This window comes from Podarcis raffonei, chromosome 3, assembly GCF_027172205.1.
Source record: "Podarcis raffonei isolate rPodRaf1 chromosome 3, rPodRaf1.pri, whole genome shotgun sequence".
In the NCBI taxonomy this organism is placed as follows: Eukaryota; Metazoa; Chordata; class Lepidosauria; order Squamata; family Lacertidae; genus Podarcis; species Podarcis raffonei.
Window position 1 is genome coordinate 52646310 of NC_070604.1, and position 13946 is coordinate 52660255.

The following is a 13946-nucleotide window of genomic DNA, read 5'->3' on the forward strand; positions in this document are numbered from 1 at the left end:
GCCAGATTATGTGCATTATGTCATACACTTGTTTAAATGTAAATATGTGTTTAATTTAAAAAATACCTTATTTAACTGTTGCAGAGCTCTGACCCAGAGCTCCCATTGTCTGGTGCAGCTGCCTGCTGTCTTCTCCACAAGGGAGCACTTAATGGATTCTGCTGTCCTGGACAGTTACTGGGATAGCTTCTTGACTTAGCTTAAATACAGTGTTAGAAATTGAGATATGAAAGCTAGGAGCTAAATGGCATCTTAAACCTAGGTTATGGGCACAACAACAGAATGTCTAGGCACGCTTTTCTTTATAAGAAGACTACGAAGCTGAAAATAAATGAACTGCAGCTAAAATATTATGTCAATTTTTCACATGGTCTAGTCCTTCCCTTCCCACCCTCCTAATATTCTTAAGAGGGTCTCTTCTCCAGTCTTAGGATAGTAGCTGGAAGTGGGGAGGCAGGAAAAAGTCCTCCTTTCCTTCTACTCTGCAGTTTTAATCTGAAATCTTAGGTGCAGTACTGCGCCCAGAGCTCAGAAACTGCTCACGCTAATGAAATTTCCTGTTGCAAAATGTGCATGGAACAATGGGAGTTTCTAATGCTGCTTAAATATCCACAGTCTGGTCCCCCTTCAGGTCCTGCGTGGGTTGGAACCAAATAATCTACCCTTTAGGTTGGGGCATCTACCCTTGCGGGCCTGAGCAGCTTTCCTCCCCTACAGCTCTTCTTCCTTCCTGACTCATTTTTATATGGGCTACTTTGGCTTATGGAATTTCAGCAGCACAGTGGTACCTCTGGTTATGTACTGAATTCGTTCCGGAGGTCCGTTCTTAAGCTGAAACTGTTCTTAACCTGAAGCACCACTTTAGCTAATGGGGCCTCCTACTGCCGCTGCGCTGCCGCTGCACGATTTCTGTTCTCATCCTGAAGCAAAGTTCTTAACCTGAGGTAATATTTCTGGGTTAGCGGAGTCTGTAACCTGAAGCGTATGTAACCCGAGGTACCACTGTACCTTGTTTCCATTCTCAGCCAGTCATTCTCCCCTCCCAGCCCCTTACCTTCTGCCTACTTGCTTCTCTGCAGTTGAAACCATAAGCCAGCCAAGGTGCAAGCCCCTCCCTCCCTCTTCCAGCTATCTGGGTGACATGCCACTAACCAAAGAGAGGAAGAGGAGAGATCCATTCACATTCCTCTGATGTCCATAAGGGGTGGCAGATGACCTTGAGCCCCCATCCTCCAATTCTTACTCTCTCCCTGTTCCATCCTCAGAGCCAACTTGGGGAAAGCCTCCCATTCTGCTTTGTCCCCAGAGCCATCTGCCTCCAGCTGCCACTAGGCACAGCTATGCCCGGTTCATCTTTGACTTGCATCTAAAGCAGCTTCTCCACAAGTTGCTGCAGCAGGAGCTTTGGCTGCCTCAGTCACCATCTAACCCTGTCACCCACAAGAAGCGGGGGGGAGGGGGGGCAAAGGAGTTCGAAAGCAGGGGTGGGTGATCCAGCCATCCTTCCTCTGCACCCAGGAGACAGATACAGAGGGCCTTGAGTGCACCAGCCAGTATAGCATTTGCCAGATGGACAGTCAGGGCCTGCATAGCCCTTTTGCATTATGAAGCCCACACAGGGTTGAGAATCCTGTTTTTGACCTTGTAAGGTTTCATCTTGCGCTACCTTGGGAATGAGCTGAAATCTGCACTGATCAGTGTACTGATCCTCTGGATGCCCTGAATAGCATAGTCAGTGTGGATGCTGTTTCTGGCCAGCACAATCACTTAATAATGTAGATTACTCTCTTTGTCACAGGACAAAACAAAGAAATGAAGCTGTGGATGCAATTCTGAACTGAGCTGCTTTCTCCACTCCTGCATTCAATAGGGCATTTTATTCCACTGCAATAGTCAGTTGCTTCATTCAGCAGAGTTTTGTCCTACAAACAGTGCCTTCAGAGACCTCTTCATGCTATAATACTTGAAACAAGATTATCCGGAGTTTCCTTTAGACAAAAGTACATCTACAAAGTTGTAATCCAAATTTATTCCAGTTTTATAGTTCAAGAAGCCCAGAATCAGAGCTGTCCACATTGTTGTGTGGAATCTTGCCACTTCCCTTTTGCAATATCCCAGTATTTTTTCTCTTTGGCATGTGAAAATTCACAGCTGGGTTAATAGTAATCAAGGTGGCACAAGGCAATCAAGTGTGTTTGTTTCCTGACAGGTGATAAATCTGTTGAGGAGTTCATCATTAAAATACTTGTAGTCCCATTGTGTCCCTGTTATATCCAGCAACTGAGCTGCAGACCATTTGTAAATGACCAGTGGAGAATAGGGAATATGATAAATGGCATGAATCAGCCAAAGACAAATTATACCAGTCTAGCCTAATTTCCTCCTTTGATAGGAAACTGGCATAGCAGACTATGGAGATGTAGTGTATATAATATACCTTGACTTTAAGGCCTTGGATACTGTTAAATGGGTGAGTGAGGTAAGTGTTGGCTCCAGAGCCATTAGCTGAATGATCATAGAGTATGTGTATTAATGGGCTGCCATCAAGATGAAGTACAGTGAGATACAATTTTAATGGGTTAGATAGTTGGGCACTAGACATGTGGATGATGATGGTAGCTTTGAATTTCATATGCTACAACAATAGCTTTCTCCACTGGAAAAAGGGAGCATGGAAAGAATAGCCTTGTGAAGGTAATTTTAGAAGCAAGATATTATCCACTGTGTACTTCCGAAGAAGAAAAAATGAAATGGCAACCAAGATACATTATCTGATAAGATACCACTTCCCCCTCGAAAGAGCTCTGTGGTCACGATGATTTCCATTTGCCAATGGACACTTGAAATATGAGAAAATGATTTCACCAGAGTTACCCAGCGTCAAGGAGTTGAATCTCAGCATGGGCTGCTGGACCCAAATGTCTTCTAGCATTCACTTTCTCTGCTGCTAAAACTGTTTGAAGAAAAGCACCTATATAGTTGCTTTCTATAGGTAACTGATAGAAAGGATTTGAAAAAAACGTTAGAAGCTAATGTTTCTATAAAACGTTTCTATATTGTTGTGCCCTGGGCAATAACTTTAGATTGAGTTATTCCTTTTTCTTTAATTCCTCCGAGTAACAGCCTTGACATTGAAATAATGACAGCTGGGTACTGCATCTCCTCTTGTTCAAGGGGACAACAGCAGTTCAAGAGCAGCCCTCATGTCATACTGGTTTGGGAGGCACTGATTTTGCTCTCCAGCAGCCATAGTTGTTATATGTACAGATATCAGGCCAGGGACACATGCCTGGGTTGGAGACTAAACTGAGCTTATAGAGTGAAGCAGTAGTGCAAACAGAGGATGGTTGGAATGGATGGATGTGAGGTACCGGTATATCACCTGAGGCAAGCCACAAAATGGCACTCCCCTGCCAAGGAAGGCGGGGTGAGTGAAGATCTACATCGGGAACAAGGGTGGTAGGAGACCAGCAGCGCCTCCTATTTGCCAAGGGGCCACAGCTGAAGTGGCATGGAGGCGGCTGCCAAGGATAAGGCAGATCCAGCCTTCTAGGAGCTCACCACAGTCGTTGCTGCTGCTGCATTGGCAGGAGTGGGCGATGCATTCCTTGGAGGCCGGATCTGCTGTCCCTGTGGATCCTGCTACCTGAGGTGGCCACTCACTTTGCCTCATGGTTGGGCTAGCCCTGTGCCTGGGTTTGTGTCAGATGTGTAGTCCTGAGGCGTGTACTATTTTTCACTGACTGCCACCATAACAGTCCCTGCATAAGGTACTGTGATTTCTAGCTGGTTCTGGTCTTTCACCTCAGGCGAGCTTCTGTGGCATTCATTTCAGAATGGCCTTACTGCTTACCAGTGGTGGAGCTTCATGCTCCGGCACCAGGGGGCGGAGAGCAGGTGGGGGCAGGGCTGGTGCACGTCCCAGGGTCGGGGTGCACTGCCCGCAGGGGCATGGCGTGCATCCTGGGGGTGTGGCGTGGTGCCCGTCACGGGCAGAGGGGGCAGCAGCGATGACACCCTACTGGGATTGCGCTGCCAGGGGCAGTGCGCTTCCCCCACACTCCTCTTCCTCCGCCAGTGCTGCTCACTAGTAACTGGGTGACCATTTTTAGGACTGTGGCTGATACCCAACGAAGTCTTCCTGAAGATTCTTAAGTTGGTGGCTTTCAGTGGGTCTACTTCAAGTACGACATTGTTGAATTCTCATCCAGTGTGTTCTTTTCACCTGTGTATTTCTTGGGCATGTACTAAGACACATGGCTTTCTGGCTTGTATTGCATTCCTGGCCTGTGTGTTCATACCCTTTTCTACTACTTGTTGTGACTTGATGGACTTGTGTTCTCTGCTTTGAAGGAGTGGGATGCTGTTCAATTGATTGGTCAAATGTAATCAGAAGCATTAAAAAGTGCTTGATTAATTGATTGGTCAACTTTTCAAGATGTCATATTTGTAGACTTGAAACAAAAAGAGAGTGTCAAGGTAATTACAGTAACCTTGTATTAAACAATATGTCTAAATTCTAAATTATTGTATTCAGTTATTATTTATAAAATTTGATACTGTTTGTAAATATGTAGCTATTTGAGCTAACCCCGGGTCTTGAAATACATTCTGCTGTACAGTGGACCCTCCGGGTACAAATTTAATCCCTTTCCAGGGGTCCGTGCAAACCCCAAAAATTTCGTAAGAAGAGGTGCCGCTTCTGCGCGTGGCGCTATAGAGCACTTCTGCACATGTGCGCACGGCGAAACCCAGAAGTATACACTTCTGGGTTTGCCGTGTTCACAACCCAAAAATTATGTTACCCGAAGGTAACGTAACCCAAGGGTCCACTGTATTTACTACATCGACAGTATTCAAGAGATGGAAGAGCCACTTTGGCTTTCACTTCAAATCACAGGATTGATTAAAGCAGTTACAGATTTTGTTCCAAATGAAATTAAGCACACACGGTAACTATAAAATACAGAAGTTAGTTGCTGTTATTGCTATAGTATGTAGGTTGATTGTCATTGCCCAGATTCTGTTGCATTAGTGCACATTGGGATGTGCTGCTAAAATAAATACTATTTTTCATCCTGCATCCAGTGAATGCTCTTTTTATATTGCATCTGTCTTCTTCCTTAGTCTTATGTCATCCTCATAAATCCCAACCAGAAATGAAAAGGCTCTTCAGAAACAGAGTAGTCTGAAGTCATTAATGGTAAGGGGGGGGTAATAGAATACTAACTGTATGGAAGACAGAAAAATTGAGAAGCACTGTGTGATGTTATCAATATCTCATGTGTTTGGTAAAAATGAATATGTTTTATGCAATGCTTATAGTCCGGAAAAGCTGTTGAAAACATGTAATAAAAAAAACTTGAGCTCTTATTTTTGAGCTAACACTAATTACTGCTTATACATGCTTATGTTCTTCATTCATTATAAGAAACTGTACCAATCAGAGGATAACTGAGCTTCAAGCACTTACACACATACATTATGATTTTTTTTCAACTTAAGAGAAAAGAAAGCAACTCTAGGTCATAAAAATCTTTTCTCTTAAATGCTAATGAAATTTCTCCATTCTCTCCATTAGCAGATCCCTCTTATTGGTAATTTGTATCCTTTTCTTTTGTTCCCATTTATAATGAATGCTGGGCACAGAGAGAACCTGGGCTTTGAGAATGCTTTCACTTTTGTCTTCTCTTCCAAAGCTACACAGGATCAAAAGGACATAAATTGGCACCCAAGTACACAGAATGACTCTTGCTTTTTTAATTATGTAGCTTTTAAAAAAATTAATGTATTTTGGTAGGCAAATAGATTCAAATTCTGAAACATCAAAACACCAACTAAGAAGGCCTCTTTGCATTTCCTCTGGTCATAAATATTTTGCAGCTTAATGTGCCAGAGTGTTATGCCTTGTCAAAGTCTCCCTGTTGTAAACCTAGATTGTCCTATTGCATGACGCCTTCCACTTCAATTTCCAAACTAGAAGAAAGGTGTGTATTTCTTCCTCTTTTCCTTTCTGTTGCCTTCTGCATATTTCAATGGTCTCATGAAGCTAGGTTTTGTTGTTGTTTAAAAACCTGTTTAGTTCTCTTTTTCTTTCTTTATTCCTAGCCCCAAAGATCCTAATTTCTCTCATGGTTATATGTCAGGATTGATTGTGTTTGCATGTGCAGCCACCCCATTCACAGTATTGCAGGGCCCCCCCACCGCCCAGTCCTGCAGCCGTGAGTCAATTGGTTCAGACAGAGCCTCTTCCAAAACTAGCTCTTAATGTGTCACAAGTGCCTTTTAAAGAAGCATAGAAGGGTACTATGGGCAAAGGCAGCTGAGCTGTTTGCTCTGATTTCAGATGTATTACAGCTACTTTGTTCAAAAACTCAGCTCTGCCTTAAACCATTTTCAGCTGGCCTTTCTCATACCTGCTTCTGCATTTGTTCTCTTTCTCCATGGTAAGTTTGTGTTTAATTTAAATTCAGCGTATAATAAAGTTAGTATTTTGAGCCCAACTGTAATAATTTGATGAACAATAAGCAAGAAAGTGAAAACGTTCAGACAAAAGTTTCTTTTCATTATTAATTGCTGCCCTCATTTTTATTGAGACAACGAGTTAGTGAGTGTGTATGTGTGTGTCTATGAAGGGAGAGAGTGATTTGTGTCTGTGAAGGTTAGAAGAGGCTGACTGTGCTGGAACTGACTGCAGTGCCTTTTTGATTATTCATGGACAGTAATAGAAGGCACTTAAAAAGAACAATGAAATTGCTTATTTTTTGTGATGGGCCATCTGTTGAATTGTTTTGTGCAACAATTGCACAATAGTATCTATGTCATATCATTCTATTTTCAACAGCAGCTGATTATGTATACTTGGCTACTTGTCCTTTTTTCCAAAAGTTCCATGACCATTTAAAGTCACCTTTGTGATCCTTTGCTGGAAAGGTAATAGAAGTGTAAAGCAGCTGGTGTGTATTTTCTTCCTTGATCTTCTGAGGGTTGTGTGTGTGTGTTGGTCCAAATTAATTAGGCCTCTTAAATGTTTGGATCTATTTTTCTGTGTTTCCCACCTGTAGTTTTAGAATGGAAGTTAACACAGAATTGTTCCAGCAGTTTGTTAAAAAATGATGGGGCTCTGTAATAAAGAACCGACATATTGTTGCACATTCACTGCTTATTAATTATTCCCTCCTTTTCTGCTGCAAGTGGTAATTAGAATCTTCTGTCATTTAACCAACAAGCCTCTTTTGTGACTACAAAAAACCAGTTGCAGATCAGTTAATGGAGCAAGTCAAAATCAGCCTCTCATGATGGCGGTGTTGTCTTCCGCAGGTCACAGACATTGCTGACGCCATGATTCTCAAGCAGCTCTTTGAAAACCTGTTTCAAAATGGTGTTGTTGTTGTAGCAACATCCAACAGGCCACCAGAAGGTAAAACCAAACAATATGTTGCTATTGGCGTTTTCACTGGAAGGGAATAGATGCCTTGATAAGGTAGCATTACATGTATTCATTTTCTAATTAAGATCAATCTCTTGTGTTGTTTCTATTGTAAATTTTTAAGGTTCTACGCTGTGCCCTAAATGGCACACTTCCTTGGCTTCTGTTCAAATATATGGAAGTGAGGAATATAGTCATGCTAAGGAAACTGCATGGTGTATAGGAGGTAGGAACTCTGAGCAGGAGAGTTGCAGTCATGAACTTCTGTGAACGAAACTCTTCTTATGTGAATGGAAGTGTCTTCAGTTCATGGAACAATTGTTGTAGCACTGAAAAGCCAATGGTCCTTTCATGCTAGAAGATGGAAAGTGGAAGGAAGAAAAAGGTGAGGGGAAAGGGTGATCAGCATTATGCATTTATGACTGCCCCCTGGGTAATTATTTATAGGATTGGTAATATTGCTGATCATCAGGGAGAATGAGCTGAGAAAAATGGATGCTCACGTAAATGTGATGTAGTATTCAGAGCGTCAGACTAGATCCAAGGAGAATGGGTTCAAATCTCCACTTAAGTCATGAAGCTCAGAATGGCCATGGACCAGTCATTTTTTTCTCTGCCTAACCTACCTTACAGGGTGGTGAGTGGGGAGAACAATGTACATTGTCCTGAGCTCTGTGAAGAAAGACAAGGATAAGCATACAATGTAATAATAATTGCATGATAAAATAGACAAATGATAGTGATATATTCTCTGGCATAAGGCCCAAGATTAATGAGACCTACTCTAAAACAATCAGGTGTACCTGTAGCAAGAAATGTAATAAATAATTGGAATAAGAAACTAAGAAAATGACTGGCTGCTACAAGAAAGAACATGAAAATCTTTAAAGTTTCTCAACAAATGTTGAATGAAATTGCAAATTAATGTGGAAACATGTTTAATAAACTTAAAACTGAAAAGGAAACCTCACATATCTTTGTTGCTAAGTAAACATCTAAAAGGAACAAAAACTTTTCTTTAATCACTTTATATTTTGATTGTTTCTTAAAAACTAGTAGTGAACAAAAAAAATCTACTAGCTGTACTATTACAGAGACATAATCTGTAGTCAGCCATTTGTGTGTGAGAGGAATGGTTTATGGTAAGTACTGCAAATATGATATTGCAGATAAAAACTGCATATTTACCCAGTACTGTTATTTTCTGCAATCTAGTGTAGTTATGTTTGTTTCTCAAGAATTTCTGAAAAACATATATGTATTTACTAATACTACCATTGCTGGTTCCGTGTGGATAATATGGTAAGATCCTTAGTAGACTTTCACAGACTTCATTCAATTCTTAAATGAAACAGCAGGTTCAGCTGGCTTCTCACATCAATAAATGACTGGTGAGGAAGTGCTCTCCATGGCCTATTACCAGATACTCAACACTGCAATACAAGTGAACAGAGTAGGAACTGGGAATAGAAATAAAATGACTCTCCCTAATAAACAGAAGTTGGGTCTCTGGCTGGTGTCTACCCAGATAGTGATGAGAAGCATGGAGATCTAGCAAGGTGGGCCCAATTCATGACTTCCTATCTTCAAACAGTATCCTGTCCATCAGCTAATTGTTTGGAATAAACCACCTAGAGATGAGTTTTTGTGTTTGACTGACAGCTTTATGATTTCCTCTGGGAGCCAGCTTCCTCCAAGGTTATTGGAAAGGTCTGATAGCCTCCATTAGTTATGTTTTGCCTGTTTCAAGTTGAATAGTTTATTACAAGTTTGCTCCATTTCAAAATCTTGGAAATAATCATAAGCTAATCCAGTTTTTAAAAATACATAATTTTTAAAACCCAGAAGACATATCCCATGGTAACCTTGCCTGCTGTATTACATAGTTTTCAAAAATGAGTACAAAAAGGGGGAAGTGATTGGCCACATTTCTATGAATGAAGTTCAGACGTTAGGTGTTTTATGTCTTCAGAAGAAAGGATTTTGGGGCAGCCACTGAAAACAGCGCTTTGTGTACCCTTGATGAGCAGATTCTATATTCAAAGAACATCTTTATTGGGTGTAGAAGTTGTGAAGGGGTTCTGAAAGAGGATATGTTCTCTTGATTGAACCTGTACTGCTAAGAGTTCTAAACACCTACACACCAAATTATGCTCATAAGTAGTAGGAAGTCAGGCTATGAGGCTCATTGGCATGATGAGCTTCCACAGACTGCCTCTGGCTAGAGGCATAATATTAATTTCTGTCCCAGCTAAAATTTCTGTATATCAGCAAATGCAACAATACATAAGGTGCATTATAGTAAGTCTAGCTCTGATTCTACAAAGGCATGATTTCGGCAGCCTGAAAAAAGGAGCCAGCCTTACCAAATGGCATTGGTGAAAAATCATTTGTGGACACTGCCAGCAACACTCTTGAGTGGACAGGAAAGACTGAACCCCTGGGATGGTAGGAGTTCTTGTCTCCTAATAAGCAGAACCATACAATGGTGATCTCACAGATATTTGTCCAGAACCCCATCATTAATACTGTAATGCAATGATGGGAAACTTTGTTCAATTCAATGGCCACAATTCCGTGTAGCGGCCATGTATCAGTGGTGGGTGTGGCTAGAAACACCACTTGCCATCCTTCATCAAGGCAAGCAATAACTGTCATCATAATTCAAAGACACTTTCAAGCTGGTTCAGATTACTAGAGGAAAGGACATAGAAGGACCAATGAGGGGTTCAACCTTGGGCAGAATCCTGGGGACCAGATGGAGACACTGGAGGGTTTCATTTGGCCCCTGGGCCTGAGGTTTCTTTGTTGTTGTTTAGTCGTTTAGTCGTGTCCGACTCTTCGTGACCCCATGGACCAGAGAACGCCAGGCACCTCTGTCCTCCACTGCCTCCCGCAGTTTGGTCAAACTCATGCTGGTAACCTCGAAAACACTATCCAACCATCTCGTCCTCTGTCGCCCCCTTCTCCTTGTGCCCTCCATCTTTCCCAACATCAGGGTCTTCTCCAGGGAGTCTTCTCTTCTCATGAGGTGGCCAAAGTACTGGAGCCTCAGCTTCACAATCTGTCCTTCCAGTGAGCACTCAGGGCTGATTTCCTTCAGAATGGATAGGTTTGATCTTCTTGCAGTCCATGGGACTCTCAAGAGTCTCCTCCAGCAGCATAATTCAAAAGCATCAATTCTTTGGCGATCAGCCTTCTTTATGGTCCAGCTCTCACTTCCATACATCACTACTGGGAAAACCATAGCTTTAACTATACGAACCTTTGTTGGCAAGGTGATGTCTCTACTTCTCAAGATGCTGTCTAGGCCTGTCATTGCCCTTCTCCCAAGAAGCAGGCGTCTTTTAATTTCGTGACTGCTGTCACCATCTGCAGTGATCATGGAGCCCAAGAAAGTAAAATCTCTCACTGCCTCCATTTCTTCCCCTTCTATTTGCCAGGAGGTGATGGGCCCAGTGGCCATGATCTTCGTTTTTTTGATGTTGAGCTTCAGACCATATTTTGCGCTCTCCTCTTTCACCCTCATTAAAAGGTTCTTTAATTCGTCCTCACTTTCTGCCATCAAGGTTGTGTCATCTGCATATCTGAGGTTGTTGATATTTCTTCCGGCAATCTTAATTCCGGCTAGGGATTCATCCAGCCCAGCCTTTCGCATGATGAATTCTGCATATAAGTTAAATAAGGAGGAAGACAAAATACAGCCTTGTCGTACTCCTTTTCCAATTTTGAACCAATCAGTTGTTCCATATCCAGCTCTAACTGTAGTTTCTTGTCCCACATAGAGATTTCTCAGGAGATAGATGAGGTGATCAGGCACTCCCATTTCTTTAAGAACTTGCCATAGTTTACCGTGGTCGATACAGTCAAAGGCTTTTGCATAGTCAATGAAGCAGAAGTAGATGTCTTTCTGGAACTCTCTAGCTTTCTCCATAATCCAGCGCATGTTTGCAGTTTCTTACTCCTGCCTTAATTATAATGCTGAAGCTCATTTAAAAATGCCATAGCATCTGCAGAGTCCTGTTGCTATTTAGGCAGATTTAAACCAGGCATAGGCAAACTCGGCCCTCCAGATGTTTTGGGACTACAACTCACATCATGCCTGACCACTGGTCCTGTTAGCTAGGGATGATGGGAGTTGTAGTCCCAAAACATCTGGAGAGCCGAGGTTGCCTATGCCTGGATTTAAACCAATACCTCTAGCATAGTCTTGATGTAGTATGTGACTGACAAAATTGAGAAGTTCATAGAAATGAGAAAAACAATGTTGTAATTTCAGGTACCAGTCTCTGTCTATGAAACTTTAAAAAGCTTAGACCTGTGGTTCACAGACTTTCCACTCCCAGTCCTATGGACTACTTGAAAATTGCTGAGGATCTTTCTACCTGTTCTTACAGTTGTAATGCACTAAGCCAGATGTTGTATGCTTTTTAATTGATTTTTACTGTTTATTTTACTTATTACATATTGTAATAAACCACCTTAATGAAGCTCGCGAATTTCAGTTTGAGAACCTTGTCTTATACCCAGCACAACATCAGTGTTAGGGCTGCCATATGTCCAAGAGGGATTTCTGAAATGTGGCGCTTTGTCCTGTATCTTAGGCAAGTCAATCTAAAAAGCTCAACAATTTTGAGGTCTTCCTAAAAATAAAAATAAGCAACCCTGTCTTCGTGCTAGGATTAACAATCATGGCATGCTCTGCCTCTCAGAAATTCAATTAATGAGTGTGCAGCTCTTCTGGAAACATCATAAGGCTCAATTGTTTTGGCTGGTTTTCAGGAACTGAAGCTAAGCTTCCAGAGGAGTAGGGATTTTAATGGAATTTAATCTGATAAAATCATGCTCAGCTTTATTGGAATTGTCCCGATCCTGGTTAAGCACTGTCATAGTCCCAACAAAGCCAACTGGACCATGATAGTTTCCATGTCATGCAATATCAGCATGACATGGAAACTATCATGGTCCAGTTGGCTTTGTTGGGACTATGACAGTGCTTAACCATTATACAAAAACAAGCATTGAGTTCACAGTCCTTTATAAATAGTCTGAAGTATGACTGTATATGCTTGAAACGGAAACCCTTACTAAAGATAGTCTTCAGGCTAACCCATATCCTTGGCCAGAGTAAAGGTATTCCTGAAGTTTATTCAGGATTTAATTTTCTTATGCTTACCTCCAGACAGCAGTTTTGTTGCTCCAAATAAGCATTATAGCACATCCAAAGGGAATGTGTGTGCTGTCTTGGGCAAATGCATTTTTACAAACCTTTCCTCTGAGATACCTTCACACTTGCTGCAGAAGACCAACTCTGCTGACTGCACACCTTGCATTGGATCCTATCAGCTTTGCTGGCTAGTGGATTATCACTCTGAGAATCCACAGTGTGAGTCGGGCATGCATTGACACAGTGCTTCCAGTTCCTGCAGCTGGCAATAGTTTGATTAAGCGTAAAGCTGATGATTCCTTCAGGAGGCCCAAAGTGTGCTACACATTATATTATTTCAATGGGATGTGGGCGAAATAAGTTTGTATTATCCTGAAAGCTCAGCTTTCTCTGCTGCAGAGCAGTTTTGTTGGAGTGCTGTTATCAGCAGATTACTTGCAGACAAAACCATTCTTTCTCCTCCCCTACTCCTCAGTTTTGATGTGATCCATGGTATCTGCATTTTGCCAAATGAGTTAGAATCATACGCTGAGATATTCTGGGTCAGTTTCAGTTATTTATTTGTGTCCAATCTTCCTGAATCACAGATACTATAAAATACAACAAATGAGAATACATCTATTACATCATGGCGATAAATGCATTTGCTTGGGACAGTGAACTCCATTGTTTTAAATGGAACTTACTGTCAAGCACGTTTATTTTTATTTTTATTTATTTATTATTACTATTATTATTATTACCCTGTCTTTTCCCCTGATGGGACTTAAGGCAGCTTGCAGATAAAAACAAGAACAGCTAAAACATAGAAAATAACATCCATTAAAAACAATTAAACACTGATAGTTAAAACTATATACATATTAAAGATATGTTTAAAACTGCAATATAATACATTTATTTATGATTGTTGCAAGAGTGGGCCCTTCCAGATATATCATTATAGATGCTGTGTTCTGAAGTTTTTTGGAGCAAAACTGTAGTGGGCTGTCTACACCAGCAATCATGTGTTGCTGATTATAGCTGTTGCTTTTTTCCATCCACACCAGTGACAGGATGTGATCAGATTGAGAAAAATTCTGTGCCTGTAATCACACTCCTTCCATTCCCTTGTTCCACTGAGCAGTAAATGTCAGAGTTATGAGCATGTGCACAGGCTACTGATAGCCCTTTCGTGTGTTTTGCCATTTTCGGGGTGGGGGGGAAGGGTATGATAAATTGCACAAAACGCATGCATGCATGCATGCATACATGTTTTCACATGTTTTATCATAGATTCAAATCAGATTTTCTGGGGATGTTCTATTTCCTCCCATTTTACTTATTTAGAGTGTAATGCAGTCAAATTTA

General features: G+C 41.4%; 1 protein-coding gene across 4 annotated transcripts in view; it reads left to right on the top strand.

Moving 5' to 3' along the window:
- AFG1L (AFG1 like ATPase) overlaps positions 1 to 13946 on the top strand; it is a 59516-nt gene that overhangs the window by 13456 nt on the left and 32114 nt on the right. For all 4 annotated transcript variants that reach the window (XR_008329498.1, XM_053381603.1, XM_053381602.1 and 1 more), the window contains one exon: positions 7321 to 7420. Coding sequence is in view for 3 of the 4 variants with exons in the window: in XM_053381603.1 (XP_053237578.1) it covers positions 7321 to 7420 (100 nt within the window). In the remaining variant the exon portion in view is untranslated. The remainder of the gene's footprint in view (positions 1 to 7320; positions 7421 to 13946) is intronic.